The following is a 17,805-nucleotide window of genomic DNA, read 5'->3' on the forward strand; positions in this document are numbered from 1 at the left end:
TTTGTTTATGTGTATTTCAATATTAGCAATACTTTCTAAATGAATAGAATCAAAAGGTAACTTCTATACAGTGATGATGAGTTGGGACTGATAAGCAGCTAACATTATAATAATTATGGTATAAATCAGATTTTGATAAAAACCAACTTTCTCCACTGCATGTTTGGTAAAAAAAATCGGCCAAGGGACCAAAAGACTTTCTTGCCATAGTGTTTTAAAAATGTGATTTCTTTTGTAACTTTAAATATCCTATTCTTTCTTGCCCTCTTCTTCTGTAATTGCTTAAGCAGAATAAAGTGAAGTTGTATTAATTTTTTTAGCAAAGTAAAATATTATGTTTGAGTATTCTCAATATGCCATTGGGAAATAAGTAATTTGAAATATTCATAAAATCTCAAATGTCTGTAAGTTGAGTAACTTTGCTTAAATAGCAATTTTGTAAGTACAATTTTTATTTGTTAAATGGACTTTCACTGAATTATTCAAAGGTAGACTGTTAATCAATGGTGGGACTAAACATGAAGTATTATATTTAATTTTATGTTTATATATAATGAAGTATTAGCTACTCATTTGTAACTTACTGCTTGATATAGCCCAAATGCATACCGTATAATTCTTTAACCATGAAACTAGGTTGTCTAAGCATTTTATCATATCATTTAGCTATAGCACTGTGCCAAAAATAATGTTATTTGAACTTTGAATATTCACCATTATTAAAAGCCTATATATTTGGAAGAAAGTGTTATTTTGTGTTATAATGTTCTTTTATACAGCTTTTATGTATAATTCTTTAGTTAATTAAGTAGAACTATTAATGTTTATAAGCATATCTTCTAAAGTTTGTTTAAATGATAGTCATCTTTTTTATTCTCTGAAACTGTTATTTGACTTGATACTTTTATAACTAAATATGCAGAAGAAAGAAATTTGAGGGGAATTACATCAGTTTTTTAATATATTTTTCATTTGGTATTAATTGCATTGTATTCTTTAGTTTCATATACATCATAATTTCTAACCTAACCAGAAAACCAAGACTTTTTTCAATCCAAACTTAACTAGGTGTGTGTTATTCTGCTTATTTTTCTTGCCGTAATAGATCACTGTTAATTCTGTGAGTGGTCTAGAATAACAGTAGAAAGCTATCATTGCAGCTGAAAGTAATCAGGGGTTTTTACATTAAGAGTGTATTTTTAGTTTTCTAAAAGTTTACAATTAATTTCTGTGATAGACTTATTTTCCCCCCCTCCCCCCGTATAAAAACAGTTCACTGTGGGAAGAATTTTTTCCTGAGTGATGAAATGATTGAAATCTTTATGGTATCCTTGGGAATAGAAAACAATGATTTCTGAGCAACCTAGGAAGAGTTGTTGGTTACATTAAAGAATATTCATGGATTTTATGAGAAGGCTATGGTGATCTTTGTAAAACTTAAGAAAATCATGACTGTTTTAGCAGAAATAACAATTTATTTCTTAAAAGCAAATCTATTTTAACTGCTTATACATAATTTTTTCTGTTTGGGGCTGGAAAAAGGATATATTATTTAACATAAAAAGCTCATATAAGATTATAACTTAAGAAATAGCAAGCAAGTCTTTCATGTGCCTCTAACATTGTGAACATTAACGTGTAATGTTTTTGTTTTCTTGTTAAGCTAACACGTTGACAATTTTTTTTTAAGGCAAATCCTCCTCCAGTCCTGGTCAACACAGATAGCTTGGAAACACCAACTTATGTAAGTTCCGTTTCCTCCCCACGTTTAAGTAATTCTGCCTTTCCTGTTCAGTTTTTCATACAAATACGAAGACCATGGAATTTTCTCTAATACATTTCTCTTAAGATGTCCTGTCACTATAATCTATAGCTGTAATAGCTACAGTAAATGAAATAATATGTCCTCCTTTGGTTTTTTTTTTTTCCTTATGTAAAGTAGAAATTTTTAAATAGAAATTTATAGTTTAATTTTGAAATTACGATGGCTAACTTTCACAAAAGGTTGTCTCTAACCATTGGTCACTTACACAACGCCATATATTTAAATCATTTTAGAAGTCTAATTGAATGACTGGATTTTTAGTAACCAGGTTTTTTTGTGCATTCGGATATACTAAAATAATTAGTTATAACTTTGTCATTTTAAATTGATCAGGGACGAAAGCCCACTTATTGTGTAATTTTATTATATGAAAGGTCCAGAATAGATAAATCCATACCTACCGAAAGTAGATTAGCAGCTGCCAGGTGGTGGGTGTAGGCAGAATGGGGAGTGACTGCTAATAGGTCCAGGGTTTGTTTATGGGGCAGTAAGGATGTTCTGGAATTAGAGAGTAATGATGATGGCACAACTCTGTGAATAAACTAGAAACTACTGAATTGCATACTTTAAAAAGGTAGATTTTATGGTATGTGTATATCTCAACATAATTTGTTAAGGTGAAAAAGTAGAAAAACGTGAGTAATAACATAAATGCAAATTAAAACAGTTAATACATTTTAAACATTATGTTACCAAAGGATCAAAAAGTTTATCAGTACATTCTGCTGGTGACAGTATGGGGTAAAAATATACTGATACATTTTTGTTGAAGTGTAAGTGGATAAAACTTTAGAAAATGCAATTTCATGATAATGATTGAGTCTAAAAATCAATGCTTCTTAAAATATTTTTTCTTTTGTAACTTTTTGTATTGTACCTGAGAAGCCATTGCATAATCCAACATCACAAAGACTTATACTTAAGTTTTCTTCTAAGAGTTTTACGGTTTTGCTTTTACATTTTGGTCTTTGATTCATTTTGAGTTGATTTTTGTAATGTGAAGTAGAAGTCCAACTTCATTCTTTTGTGTGTGGATAGCATCACTGTTGAAAAGACTCTTCTTTCCACATCGAATGGCCTTGGCAACCATATAGAGAATAAGTTAACTGTAAACATATGGGTGTATTTCTGTAATTCCTTTCAATAATGTTTTGCAGTTTTCTGTATACAAGTCTTGGAGTTCTTTTGTTAAATTTATTTGTAAGTATTCTCTCGCTCCTCTCCTTTTTTTTTTTTTTTTTTTAAAGATAGAATTTCACTCTGTCACCCAGGCTGGAGTGTGTTGGGACAATCTCAGCTCACTGCAGCCTCCACCTTCCAGGCTCAAGATGATCCTCCCACCTCAGCCTCCCAAGTAGTTGGGAACACAGACACGTGCCACCACAATTTTTTTTGTATTTTTGGTAGAGATAAGGTTCTACCATGTTGCCCAGGTTGATCTTGAACTTCTGAGCTCAAGTCATCCAACCTGCCTCAGCCTCCCAAAGTGTTGGGATTACAGGGGTGAGCCATGCCCAGCGAGTATTTTATTCTTTTGATGCTGTTATAAATGGAATTGTTTTGTTTATTTTTGGAGTTTTTATTGCTAGCATATGGAAATACAGTTGCCTTTTAGGTGTTTATCTTTCATCGCACAACCTTGCCGAACTCATTTATTACCTCTAGTAGTTATGTAGTTTGAATTTTCTATATACAGGATCATATCATTGGCTAATAGAGATAGTTTATCTCTGGATGCCTTTTATTTCTTTTTTCTTTGTTTAATTTTAAAGGATGGGAAACTTCAGGATTTTATTTTTTATTTTTTGGATTTTTTTTTTTTTTTAATTTCAGTAGGTTTTAGGGAGCAGGTGGTGTTTGGTTACATGAATAAGTTAGTGGAGATTTCTGAGATTTTGGTGCACCCATCATCCGAGCAGTGTATACTGTACCCAGTGTGTAGTCTTTTATCCCTCACCCCGCTCCCATGCTTTCCCCTGAGTCCCCAAATGCTAGTGTATAATTCTTATGCCTTTGCATCCTCATAGCTTAGCTCCCACTTACGAGTGAGAACATACTATGTTTGGTTTTCCATTCCCGAGTTACTTCACTTAGAATAATAATCTCCAGTTCCATTCAGGTTGCTGCAAATGCCATTATTTCATTCCTTTTTATGGCTGAGTAGTATTCCGTGGTGTGGGGGTGTGTGTGGGTGTGTGTGTACACATCATATATTTTTTATCCACTCATTGAAAAATGGGCATTTGGGCTGGTTCCATAATTTTGCAATTGTGCATTGCACTACTATAAACATGCATGTGCAAGTGTCTTTTTCATATAATGACTTCTTTTCCTCTGTGTAGATACCTAGTAGTAGAATTGCTGGATCAAACGGTTGATCTACTTTTAGTTCTTTAAGGAATCTCTGTACTGTTTTCCATAATGGTTGTACTAGTTTACATTCCCATCAACAGTGTAAAAGTGTTCCCTGTAGATTCTGGATAGTAGTCCTTTGTCAGAAGTATAGATTGTGAAGATTTTCTCCCACTCTGTAGGCTGTCTGTTAAGTCTGCTGATTATTTATTTTGCTGTGCAGAAGCTTCTTAGTTTAATTAAGTCCCGTCTGTGTATCTTTGTTTTTGTTGGATTTGCTTTTGGGTTCTTAGTCATGAAGTCTTTGCCTAAGCCAATGTTTAGAAGGGTTTTCTGATGTTATCTTCTAACATTTTAATGGTTTCAGGTCTTAGATTTAAGTCTTTGATCCATTTTGAGTTGATTTTTTTATAAGGTGAGAGATGAGGATCCAGTTTCATTCTCCACATGTGGCTTGCCAATTATCCCAGCACCATTTGTCAAATGGGATGTCCTTTCCCCACTTTATGTTTTTGTTTGCTTTGTTAAAAATCAGTTGGCTGTTAAGTATTTGACTTTCTTTCTGGGTTTTCTATTCTGCTTCATTCTGTGTATCTATTTTTATACCAGTACCATGCTGTTTTGATGACTATGGCCTCATAGTATAGTTTGGAGTCAGGTAATGTGGTGCCTCCAGATCTGTTCCTTTTGCTCAGTCTTACTTTGGCTATGGAGGGTCTTTTTTGGTTCCATATGAATTTTAAGAATTTTTTCTAGTTCTGTGAAGAATTATGGTGGTATTTTGGTGGGAATTGCATTGAATTTGTAGATTGCTTTTGGCAGTATAGTCATTTTCACAATATTGATTCTACCCATCCATGAGCATGAGGTGGGTTTCCATTTGTTTATGTCGTCTGTGATTTCTTTCAGCAGTGTTTTGTAGTTTTTTTTTGTAGAGGTATTTCACCTCCATGGTTAGGTATATTCCTAAGTATTTTATTTTCCTTTAGCTATTGTAAGAAGGGTTGAATAATTTTTGTTTTTATTTTATTTTATGTGTTTATTTTTTTGAGACAGCGTCTCACTCTGTTGCCCAGACTGGAGTACAGTAGCACAACAGCTCACTGTAACCTCCAGCTCCTGTGGGTTCAAGTGCTTCTCCTGTCTCAGCCCCCACCCCCCAAGCCCCTGCCCCGAGTAGCTGGGATTACAGGCATGCACCACCACACCCAGCTAATTTTTGTATTTTTAGTAAAGACAGGGTTTCGCCATGTTGGTCAGGCTGGTCTCGAACTTCTGACCTCCGGTGATCCACCCGCCTCGGCCTCCCAGAGTGCTGGGATTACAGGTGTGGGCCACCGTGCCCGGCCCAGGGTTGAGTTCTTGATTTGTTTCTCAGTTTGGTCACTGTTGGTATATAGCAGAGGTACTGATTTGTGCACATTAATTTTGTATCCTGAAACTTTGCTGAATTCACTTACCAGTTCTAGGAGGTTTTTGGATGAGTCTTCAGGATTTTCTAGGTATGCGATTATATCAGCAGCAAACAGCAATCTTTTGTCTTCCTCTTCACCAATTTGGGTGCCCTTTCTTTCTCTTGTCTGGTTGCTCTGGCTAGGACGTCCAGTACTATGTTGAGTAGAAGTGGTGAAAGTGGGCATCCTTGTCTTTTTCCACTTCTCAGGGGGAATGCTTTCAACTTCTTCCCATTCAATATAATGTTGACTGTGGGCTTGTCACAGGTGGCTTTTATTACCTTAAGGTTTGTCCCTTCTGTGCTGATTTTGCTGAGGGTTTTAATCATAAAGGGATGCTGGATTTTGTCAAATGCTTTTTCTGCATCTGTTGAGATGATGGTGTGATTTTTGTTTTTAATTCTGTTTATGTGGTGTATCACATTTATTGACTTATGTATGTTAAACCATCCTGGCATCCCTGGTATGAAACCCACTTGATCATGGTGGATTCTCTTGATATGTGGTTGAGGATTTTTGCATCTGTGTTAATCGGGGATATGTGTCTGTAGTTTTCTTTTTTTGTTAGATCATTCCCTGGTTTTGGTATTAGTGTTACACTGGCTTCATAGAATGATTTAGGGAGGATTCCCTCTTTCTCTATCTTTTTGAATATTGTCAATAGGATTGGTACCATTTCTTCTTTGAATGTCTGACAGAATTCAGCTGTGCATCTGTCTTGTCCTGGACTTTTTTTTTCATTGGCAATTTCTTAATTACCATTTCAGTCTCACTACTTGTTATTAGTCTGTTCAGAGTTTCTATTTCTTCCTGGTTTAATCTAGGAAGGTTGTATAGTTCCAGGAATTTATCCATCTCAAGGTTTTCTAGTTTATGCATGTAAAGGTGTTCATAGTAGCTTTGAATAATCTTTCATATTTCTGTGGTATTGGTTGTATTATCTCCTATTTCATTGCTCATTGAGCTTGTTTGGATCTTTTACTTTGAGATGGAGTCTCGCTCTGTCACTCAGGCTGTGGCACAATCTCAGGTCACTGCCGCCTCTACCTCCTGGGTTCAAGCAATGCTTCTGCCTCAGTCACCCGAGTAGCTGGGATGACAGGTGCCCGCCACCACACCCAGCTAATTTTTGTATTTTTAGTAGAAATGGGGTTTCACCATGTTGGCCAGACTGATCTCGAACTCCTGACCTCAAGTGATCCACCCACCTCAGCCTCCCAAAGTGCTGGGATTACAGGCGTGAGCCACCACGCCGGCCATTTGGATCATCTCTCTTCTTTTCGTGGTTAATCTCGCTAATGGTCTGTCAATTTTATGTACCTTTTCAAAGATCCAGCTTTTTGTTCTATTTGTCTTTTGTGTTGTTTGTTTGTTTCAGTTTCATTTAGTTCTGCTCTGATCTCCGTTATTTCTCTTCTTCTGCTGGGTTCAGGTTTGGATTGTTTGTGTTTCTCCAGTTCCTTTAGTTGTAACCTTAGATTGTCTCTTTGTGCTCTTTCAGACTTTCTAATGTAGGCATTTAATGCTATGAACTTTACTCTTAGCACTACTTTTGCTGTATCCCAGAGGTTTTGATAGGTTGTGTCACTGTTATCATCCAGTTCAGAGAATCTTAATTTCCATCTTGATTTCATTGCTGACCCAACAGTCGTTCAGTAGCAGGCTGTTTAATTTCCATGTATTTACGTAGTTTCGAGGATTCCTTTTGGAGTTGATTTTCAGTTTTATTCCACTGTAGTCAGAGAGAGTACAGTTGATACAGTTTTGATTTTTCTTAAATTTACCGAGATTTGTTTTGCCGCCTCTCGTATAGTCTGTCTTGGAGAATGTTCCGTGTGCTGATGAATAGAATGTATATTCTGCAGTTGTTGGGTAGAATGTTCTGTAAATATCTGTTAAGTCCATTTGTTTTAGGGTATAGTTTAAGTCCATTGTTTCTTTATTGACTTTCGGTCTTAATGACCTGTCTAGTGCTGTCAGTGGAGTATTGAAAGTCCCACACTATTATTGTGTTGCCAACTATCTCATTTCTTAGGTCTAGTAGTAATTACAAATTTGAGGTCTCCAGTGTTAGATGCATATGTATTTAGGATCTGATCGTTGGACTAATCCTTTTATCCTTATATAATGTCCTTCTTTGGCTTTTTTAACTGCTGTTGCTTTAAAGTTTGTTTTGTCTGATAGAAGAATAGCTACTCCTGCTTGCTTTTGGTGTCCATTTGCATGGAATATCTTTTTTCACCCATTTACCTTAAGTTTATTTGAGTCCTTAGGAGTTAGGTGAATCTCCTGAAGATAGCAGAAACTTGGTTGGTGAATTCTTATCCATTCTGTATCTTTTTTTTTTTTTTTTTTTTTTGAGACGGAGTCTCGCACTATCGCCCAGGCTGGAGTGCAGTGGCATGATCGTGGCTCATTGCAAGCTCCGCCTCCTGGGTTTGTGCCATTCTCCTGCCTCAGCCTCCCATGTAGCTGGGACTACAGGTGCCCGCCACAACGCCCGGCCATTCTGTGTCTTTTAAGTGGAGCATTTAGGCCATTTACCTTCAACATTAGTGCTGAGATGTGAGGTACTATTCATCGTGCTATTTGTTGCCTGAATGCCTTGGGTTTTTTATTTTTTTATTTTTTATTTTTTTCATTGTGTTATTGTTATATAGGTCCCGTGAGATTTATGCTTTAAAGAGGTTCTATTTTGATGTACTTCGTAAAACCTCCCGGCTTTACTCCATTCTCCTGCCTCAGCCTCCTGAGTAGCTGGGACTACAGGCGCCCACCACCACACCCAGCTAGTTTTTTGTGTATTTTTAGTAGAGACGGGGTTTCACCATGTTAGCCAGGATGGTCTCGATCTCCTGACCTCGTGATCCTCCCACCTCGGCCTCCCAAAGTGCTGGGATTACAGGCTTGAGCCACCGCACCTGGCCTCTTCGTTTTTTAAATTCTTTTTCTTTGTCTTTGATGGATTGGATTAATTCAAATGCCTTGTCTTCAAGCTCTGAAGTTCCTTCTTCTGCTTGTTTGATTCTATTGCTGAGACTTTTCAGTGCACTTTGCATTTCTCTAAGTGTGTCCTTGATTTCCAGAAGTTGTGATTGATTTTATTCATGCTGCCTATTTCACTGAAGGTTTTTCTTTTCATATCCTGTGTCATGTTTTTGATTTCTTTAAATTGGACTTCACCTTTCTCTGGTGCCTCCATGATTAACTTAATATTCGACCTTCTGAATTCTTTTTCTGGCAATTCAGAGATTTCGTCTTGGTTTGGATCCATCGCTGGTGAGCTGGTGTGATCTTTTGGTGGTGTTAAAGAACCTGGTCTTGTTTTATTACCAGAATTGTTTTTCTGGTTCCTTCTCATTTGAGTAGACTCTGTCAGAGGGAAGTCAAGGGCTGCTGTTGAGATTCTTTTGTCCCACAGGTGCTCTCTTGATGTGGTGTTCTCCCCCTTCCCCTAGGAATGGGGCTTCCTGAGGGCCAAACTACAGTGACTGTGTTTACTCTTCTGAGTCTGCCACCCAGCAGATCTACTAGGCTCCAGGCTGGTACTGGGGAGTGTCTGCAAAGAGTCCTGTGATGTGATCCATCATCAGGTCTTTCAGTCATGGATACCAGCACCTGCTGTGGTGGAGGGAGCAGGGGAATGAAGTGGACTCTCTGAGGGTCTGTGGTTGTGTTTTTGTTTGGTGCGCTGGTTTTGTGTTGGTTGTCCTCCAGCCAGGAGGTGGCACTGTCAAGAGTGCATCAGCTGCAGTACTGAAACTTGCCATACGGACGCCTGGTTAAGTTTTCAGGTCTCTCAGGCAGTGGGCAGGGCCATAGAGCTCCCAAGAGATTGTGACCTTTGCCTTTGGCTACCAGGACTGGTAGAGAAAGACCACCAGGGGGCAGGGATACCAGGGCTGGTAGAGAAAGACCACCAGGTTGGGGCAGGGATAGACATATCTGAGCTCAGACTCTTCTTGGATGGGGCTTGCTGCAGCTGCTGTGGGGCATGGGGATGTGGTTCCCAGGACAATGGAGTTTTGTTACCAGGGGGATTGTGGCTGCCTTTTATGGCTGCTTCTGCTGAGACATGCAGGTCACCAGGGAAATGGGGGAAAGCTGGCAGTCACAGGCCTCACCTTGCTCCTGCACAGCCCACAGCCCTAAGGGCCTGTCTCACTCCCACCGTGCCCCCTCAACAGCACCAAGTCTATTTCCTGGCAGCAGGTGACCAGGGCTGAGCACTTGCCCCAGACCATGAGCCTACCTGCCAAGAAAGCAAGGAGACTCACAGGTTTTCAGTGTCTCAAGTAGCCTGCAGTGGCGATCTAGTGCCTTCAAAGGCGCTGTGGATTATCTCGACTTTTCTGGTATGTTCCTGTGGTAGTTCTTGGAGCAAAAGTTCACAATGTGAGTGTCCACAACTGCTCTGTCCATCCAAGCAGGAGCTGCAAGCTAATCCTGCCCCCATCTGTCATCTTTATCCTTCACCAACTTCTGGATGCGTTTTCTCTTTCTTGCCTGTAATTCCCCTGGCTAACACCTCTATTACAGTATTTAATGGAAGTAGTAAAGCAAGCGTCCTTGTTGTGTTCCTGATTATTAAGGGAAAGCTTTCAGTATTTTGCCATTGTGATATATTATATGCAATTTTAAGTATTAATTGATACTATAATTTCATTGGCTTTGGGTTTGATTCTCCATCCTGTTCTATCCTTAAGTAGTAAAAACATCGAAAGAAGGCAAAATTACACACAAAAATTTGAGTTCTTACTGGATCCAGTAAAGAGCAGGAAATGAAGTAATCTGTTAAAAAAGTTCCAATCTATTCCCCTATCTTTATTTTCCTTGAGACAAAACATGAAGACTGAAGTTAGAAAAATTCACTCCATTGAACTTTGGTAGGTTTATTACATAATAAAAGCTTCAGTTTTTCCACATGTAATATAATTTATAGCTACAATATTTTTTAAGTGACCTAAATTCATTAGTTAGGAAACACTTTTAAGTAACCTCTTTGAGGGCTATTATTTCGTATTTAGTTATGTTAATTTTTCATTAGAAAGTACATCTTCTTTTTCCAGTACATTTTTATTTTTAGAGCTTTGCTTTGTGATGGTATAGGCTTTGAGGGTTTTTTGTATTTTTGAGATAAGAATCTTGCTCTGTTGCCCAGGCTGGAGTATTGTGGCTCGATCTTGGCTCACTGCAACCTCCACCTTTGGAGTTCAAATGATTCCCATGCTTCAGCCTCCTGAGTAGCTGAGATTACAAGCCATGCACCACCATACCCAGTCAATTTTTTCTATTTTTAGTAGAGATGGGGTTCCACTGTGTTGGCCAGGCTGGTTTCAAAGTCCTGGCCTCAAGTGATCCACACATCTCGGCCTCCCAAAGTGCTGGAATTACAGGCGTGAGCCGCTGCATCCAGCTAGCTTTGAGGTTTTTAATTGCCTGTGATTATGCATTATTATTAACCATGAGTCATATAAATACTGATAAAATGTTGGATTTTGATATATTACTCTATAGTTAGAAAAGTATTATTTGAATTGAACCTAAACATAAGGAATTAGTAAATTAGGCTTCTTTTTTATCTTTCCTTGAACAAGTCTTATAACTTTAATGTAATTGGATTTGTCCTGTTTGGATATATTAGTGTTAAAATGATTAGAAACTTAAAATTCTTGGGCCAGTAAAGGACTGAGAATATGACCTATATGTACCTATAAATAAAGGCTAAAATTTTAAAGGCTATACAGAAGCCTTTAATTATACTAAAAAGATAAACTCGTACAATTTAAAAGTTAAACAGTAAATGTTATTTTATTATACCAGCAACAACCAGTTGGAAATATGATTCCATTAACTGTATTAATAAAATTGTGAAATATATATCAATCAGCTAAAAATGAAATACATAGTGTGTAGTAAGAAAACCATGAAACTTTACTAAGTGGCATGAAAGAGTACTTCAGTGGAGAACAGTTCATGGTCCTGAGCAGGAAAATAATGTAAAGATCTTCATTTTCCCCAGACTAATCTGTAAATTTGGTGTCATACCAATCATAGCCCCCAAAAATGGATGTGGGGGTGGGGGAGAGGTGGGAGGGGTAGGAGAGGGAGAGGAGGGAGAAAGCAAAAGAAAGAGACTGTATGCTTGCGTTTTGAGAGCGCAAAGGTGGGCTTAACGGAATGATTCGACTGGAGCTGTGCCATCCAGTAAAGTAGCCACGAGCCGCATGTTGCTGTTTAAATTGATTAAAATTTAACAATTTTGTGTGTGTGTGTAAGACAGTTTCACTTTTGTTGCCCAGGCTGGAGTGCAATGATGCCATCTCAGCTCATTGCAACCTTTGTCTTCCGGGTTCAAGTGATTCTCCGGCCTTAGCCTCCCAAATAGCTGGGATTACAGGCACTCGCCACCACGCCCATCTAAATTTTGTATTTTTAGTAGAAACGGGATTTTGCCATGTTGGCCAGCTGGTCTCAAACTCCTAACCTCAGGTGATCTGCCCGTCTCAGCCTCCCAAAGTGCTGGGATTACAGGCATGAGCCACTGCACCCAGCCAAAATTTAATAAAATTTAAAATTTAAATTTCATTCTGTTAATGTGGTATATCACATTTGTTGATGTTCATTTGTTGAACCATCATTACCTCCCCGGGTTAAATCTCACTTGATTATGGTGAATGATCCTTTTAATGTGCTTTGAATTGCTAGTATTTTGTTGAGGATTTTTAAATCTATGTTTATCGGTTATATCAGCCCGAAATATTCTTTTCTTATAGTATTCTTGTCTGGCTTTGGTATCAGGGTAATTCTGGCCTTGTAAAATGAATTTGAGAAGCATTTGGTATTTCCTACTCAGTTTCAGGGGAGAGTTTGAGAAGGATTGGTGTTAGTTTTTCTTTAAATGTTTGGTAGAATTCAGTCATGAACCCATCACACTCTGGGCTTTTCTTTGATAGAAGATCTTAGATTACTGATAATCAGACTAGTAATGCTCTATTCAGAATTTCTGTTTTTCGTAATTCAGTCTAAGCAGTTTTGTATTTCTAGAAAATTGTCTTCCTTCTTGGTTATCCAGTTTGTTGGCATGTAATTGTTCATAGTAGTTCCTTATGATCTTTTATATTTCTGTGGTAACAGTTTTAATGTCTCCTTTTCATTTCATGCCATTTACAATAGCACCAAAAAATATAAAGTAAAATGCATAGGAATAAATTTAGCCAAAGGTAAAATATCTGTACAGTGAAAACTATAAAACATAAATGAATAAAATTGAAGAAAACACAGATAAATGGAAAGATACCCCATTTCATGGTTGTGAGGTTAATATTGTTGAAACAGTCATAGCACCCAAAACGATCTATAGTGTAGTCCCTTTCAAGATTTCAGTGATAGTTTTCGTAAAAGTAGAAAATATGCTTCTAAAATTGAAATGGAACCACAAAAGACCCCAAATAGCCAAAGCAATCTTGAACAAAAAGAACGAAGTTTAAGGCATCATACTGCCTCATCTCAGAATCTGCCTCAGAGCTGTGGTAATGAAAACAGCATGGTACTGGCACAAAAACAGACCAGCACGATGAAGTAGAATTGAGAGCTCAGAAATTAATCTGCACATTTATGGTAAACTGATCTTCAACAAAAATGGCAAGGGCACACATTGGGGAAAGGACAGTTTCTTCAATATATGGTATTACAGTACCTGGATATCCACGTGCAGAAGAATGAAATTGGACCCTTATCTCATACCATATGCAAAAATCTACTTGAAATGGATTCAGGATTTAAATGTTAACTGACTTTGTAAAACTACTGAAAGATAACATCAGGGAAAAGCAGTGGGGCACAGAGGCTCACGCCTGTAATCCCAGCACTTTGGGAGGCCGAGGTGGGCAGATCACCTGAAGTGAGGGGTTCGAGACCAGCCTGGCCAACATGGTGAAACCCTGTCTCTACTAAAAATACAAAAATTAGCTGAGCATGGTGGCGTGCACCTGTAATCCCAGCTACTTGGGAGGCTGAGGCAGGAGAATCGCTTGAACCCAGAAGGTGGAGTTTGTGGTGAGCCCAGATCACGCCACTGCACTCCAGCCTGGGCGACAGGGTGAGACTCCATCTCAAAAAGAAAGAAAGAAAGAAAGAAAACATAAGGGAAAAACTTCTCGACATTGGACTGAGCAGATACTTTGAAACCCGGGAGCATAGGCAGTGAAAACAAAATAAGTAAATGGGATTACAACAAGCTTCTGCCCAGCAAAAGCAACAATCAACAGAGTGAAGAGACGGCCTACAGAATGGGAGAAAATATTTGTGAACTCTAAGTCTGACAAGGGGTTAATAAAAAATTTATAAGGAACTCAAATCAATAGCAAGAAAACATTGTCAGACCTGGTGGCTCACGCCCATTATCCCAGCCCTTGGGAGGCCAAGGTGGGAGGATCACTTGATCTCAGGAGTTTGAGACCAGCCTGGGCAATGTAATGAGACCTTGTCTCCAGAAAAAAATTTTAAAAATTCACCGAGCGCAATGGCGCATGCCCGTAGTCCTGGCTACTCACAAGGCCGAGGTGGAAGGATTGCTTGAGCCCAGGAGTTAAAAGGCTGCAGTGAGCTGTGATCACACCACTGCACTCCAGGCTGGGCAACAAAGTTAAAAATATGAATAAATAGCAAGAAAACAAATAACCCATTTTTAAAAATGGACAAAGGATCTGAAAGGACATTGCATATACACAAAAAGACTAAATGTCCAGCAAGTATATTTAAAAATGCTTAACATCACCAATCATCAGGAAAATGCATATTAAAACCACAGTGAGATACCACTTCACACCCATTAGGATGGCTGTTATAAAAAAGACAAGATAGGCCGGGCGCGGTGGCTCAAGCCTGTAATCCTAGCACTTTGGGAGGCCGAGACGGGCGGATCACGAGGTCAGGAGATCGAGACCATCCTGGCTAACACGGTGAAACCCCGTCTCTACTAAAAAATACAAAAAACTAGCCGGGCGAGGTGGCTGGCGCCTGTAGTCCCAGCTACTCGGGAGGCTGAGGCAGGAGAATAGCGTAAACCCGGGAGGCGGAGCTTGCAGTGAGCTGAGATCCGGCCACTGCACTCCAGTCTGGGCGACAGAGCGAGACTCCGTCTCAAAAAAAAAAAAAAAAAAAAGACAAGATAAGTCTTGGCAATGGTACAGAGAACAGGGAAGCTTTCTATGCTGTTGGTGGGAATGTAAATTAGTACAGCCATTGCATGGTACACTGTGGAGGTTCTTCAGAAATTAAAAATAGAACTACCATGTGATCAGCAATCCTACTTCTGAGTACATATCCAAAGGAAAGAAAATCAATACATCAGAGAGATACCTGACTCCAGTGTTCATTGCAGCATTAGTCACAGTTGCCAAGATACGGAAACAACCTTAGTGTCTGTTGACACATGAAGTAGGTGAAGAAAATGTGGTATATATACAGAGTGGAATACTCTTCTGCCTTTAAAAAGAAGGAAATTCTGTCATTTGTGACAACATGGATGAACCTGGATGACATGTTAAATGAAATTAACCAGGCACAGAAAGGCAAATACTGCACGATCAAATGTTAAAAAGTCAAAAAGCAGAGAGTAGAGTGGTGGTTACCTGGGGATGGTGGGGAGGGATTGAGGAAATGGTGGTCAGATGATACAAAATTTCAATTTACGTGAAGTAACTTCACAAGATGTGTTGTATAACATGGCAGCTAGAGTTAGTAACAGTGTATTTTACTGTTTCTGAGAGTAGATTGTAAATTTTCTCATCACACACACACACACACACACACACACACACACACGCAAATATGTTTTTGATAATATACTCTTGGCCCTTAGAAGCTTTAGTGTGAGTATGTTTAATGTTACAGAATTGTCTTGGTATTTGAAATTATCAGAGTTTCAAACAATTGAGGATTAAGGAATAAAGTTACTGGTGGTCTGTATGGCCGCCTCATGTTTCACCTTTTTAAAAGTACTCAGCGCTACCTAAAAACCCCCCTTCTGTGCTGCTTAGAAACCTGCGTGATGAATTGGCGTTAAATTAAGCACCAGGAACATTTACTGAGCTCCTACCTTGTGAGGAGACTTAGAGGTGAAAAATCTAAGATTCCTGGAGGCAGAAATCTGAATTTTACATTAATGCCAAAAGGGCCATATGAGCACACTCATTTGGAGATGTTTTCCAAAATAAAATTTAGATGATTTAGAAATAAACAAATGAACAAAAATGGAGCCCAGTGCAGCTAGCAGTTACGGGATTTGGCCTAATCCATATGCCAAGGAAAATTTGTAAACTTTGAGGCTTTTAAAAGCAGAATAGAGTAAGCATAAATTGAGCATTCAACTCAAAAGTCTTTTTTAGAAAATCAAAGGAATAAGGAATTGTTAAAAACAAAGTAATACCATGAAATGTAATGGATTCGTCAATAACGTCAAGAAACAAGATGATACAAATGACCTTTAGAATAAGAAAGGGGATATTGCAGCAAATGAAAATTTTACTCTTAACAAAGGACTTCCAGTCAAGTGGGTGTGATATACACATGTGTAACCCTCCTATACTCTAGATGCACAGACATGATCAACACATCTCTTGAAGTTACTCCTCCTAAGCTGAGAGAGAGAGAGAGAGAGAGACAAGAGAGAGAGAGCACGCAAGCGAACACCTGGACAACACAGACCCCATCTCTACGGAAAACAGATAAAAATAAACTTAGCCAGGCATGGTGGCATGTGCCTGTAGTCTCAGCTACTCAAGAGGCTAAGGCAGGAGGATCACTTGAAGACAGGAGTTTGAGGCCGCAACGAGCTATGGTTATGCCAGTGCATTCCAGCCTGGGTAGCAGAGTAAAATCCCAACTCTTTCCGTATAAATATATAATGCCTTTATAACATATAATCTATAAGAGGAAAATGTCTTTAGATGAGAAAAAGAAGAGGGAACAAAATAGTAATAGGATTTGAATCCAGGAGAATCACAAGAGTTAAGAACCCAAAAGGGTAGTAGAGATGGGCCTCAGAAGTCTCAAGGAAGAAACTCCTGGTCCCTATGTTAGACCTGAACTAAGGGCTACTTTTTATAGTACGGTTAAGAAAGCAAAGTAGCTTACGTAGGTTTCGTTGTTTCTGTTGTGGTTATCTGTCATTGCATAACAAACTACCCTGAAGCTTAGCGGCTTAAAAGAACAACAGTTCATGTTTTCTCATAATGAACTGGATGACTCTGCTTTACATGGTGTGGGTTAGGGCACTGGACATGGCTGGGAGGTCCAAACAGCCTTATTCACAAGGCTGATAGTTGGTGCTGACTGCTGATTAGAAGTGTAGCTGGAGTTTTGGGCCAAGGGTTTTGGTTCTCCGTTGTTTAGATCTCCCTGTAGGCTGCTTGAGTTTTCCTCATGTTATAGCTGCTGGGTTCTAAAGAAAATACATTCCAAGCAAAGGCAAATACTACCAGGCATCAGATGATCTAGTCTCTGAAATCACACGGCATCGTTTGTGCCACATTTATTTTCAGTCAAAGCTAGTCACAGGACTTGCCTAGATCTAATGGGAGGGGAAAGAGACTCCTATTGATGGTAGGATGATTTAGTCATATTGCAAAAGAATGTCTGGAATGGAAGATGTGAGCCATGTTCAGAAGTAGAATTTACCACAGTCCCCATTGGATTTAGCTAGAGTTTTGCCCAGCCTCATATCACGAGAAATGTTAAAGCAAGGATTCAAACCCATGTTCATCTGATTCCAGGGACTTGTTTCACCAGTGGCCTTTACTGTAGGAGTTAACTTCTTTGAGCAGAGACTAGGAAATAAATTGGAGGGAGATAAATTGTGACCAAGATATCTTGAATGGTGACTCTGATTTTGACATAAAACATGTAAGTGAAATTTGTGACCGAGGAAGCACAAAATTTCCAGATGTCGAAGTGGGAAATTGTAGGATGTGTAATGGAAAGAGCAAGTCATTCAGACTGGATAGTGTGTAAGGTTTATGAAGAGGTGAAGAATGAAGGTGAGTGGTACATTGGGGTCAGTTCATTCAAAGACGTGATTACCAAGCCCTAGAGTTTGGATATTTCGAGAAAGGGAGAGTTTTGAAAGCTTTAGAGGAAGTAGGTTATGTTCTTTAAAAAGAACCAGCTGTT

General features: G+C 38.7%; 1 protein-coding gene across 7 annotated transcripts in view; it reads left to right on the top strand.

Moving 5' to 3' along the window:
- DLG1 (discs large MAGUK scaffold protein 1) overlaps positions 1-17,805 on the top strand; it is a 280,132-nt gene that overhangs the window by 157,303 nt on the left and 105,024 nt on the right. For all 7 annotated transcript variants that reach the window (XM_025376048.1, XM_025376049.1, XM_025376050.1 and 4 more), the window contains one exon: positions 1,691-1,744. In XM_025376048.1, the coding sequence (XP_025231833.1) occupies positions 1,691-1,744 (54 nt within the window). The remainder of the gene's footprint in view (positions 1-1,690; positions 1,745-17,805) is intronic.

This window comes from Theropithecus gelada, chromosome 2 (assembly GCF_003255815.1).
Source record: "Theropithecus gelada isolate Dixy chromosome 2, Tgel_1.0, whole genome shotgun sequence".
NCBI classification, from domain to species: domain Eukaryota; kingdom Metazoa; phylum Chordata; class Mammalia; order Primates; family Cercopithecidae; genus Theropithecus; species Theropithecus gelada.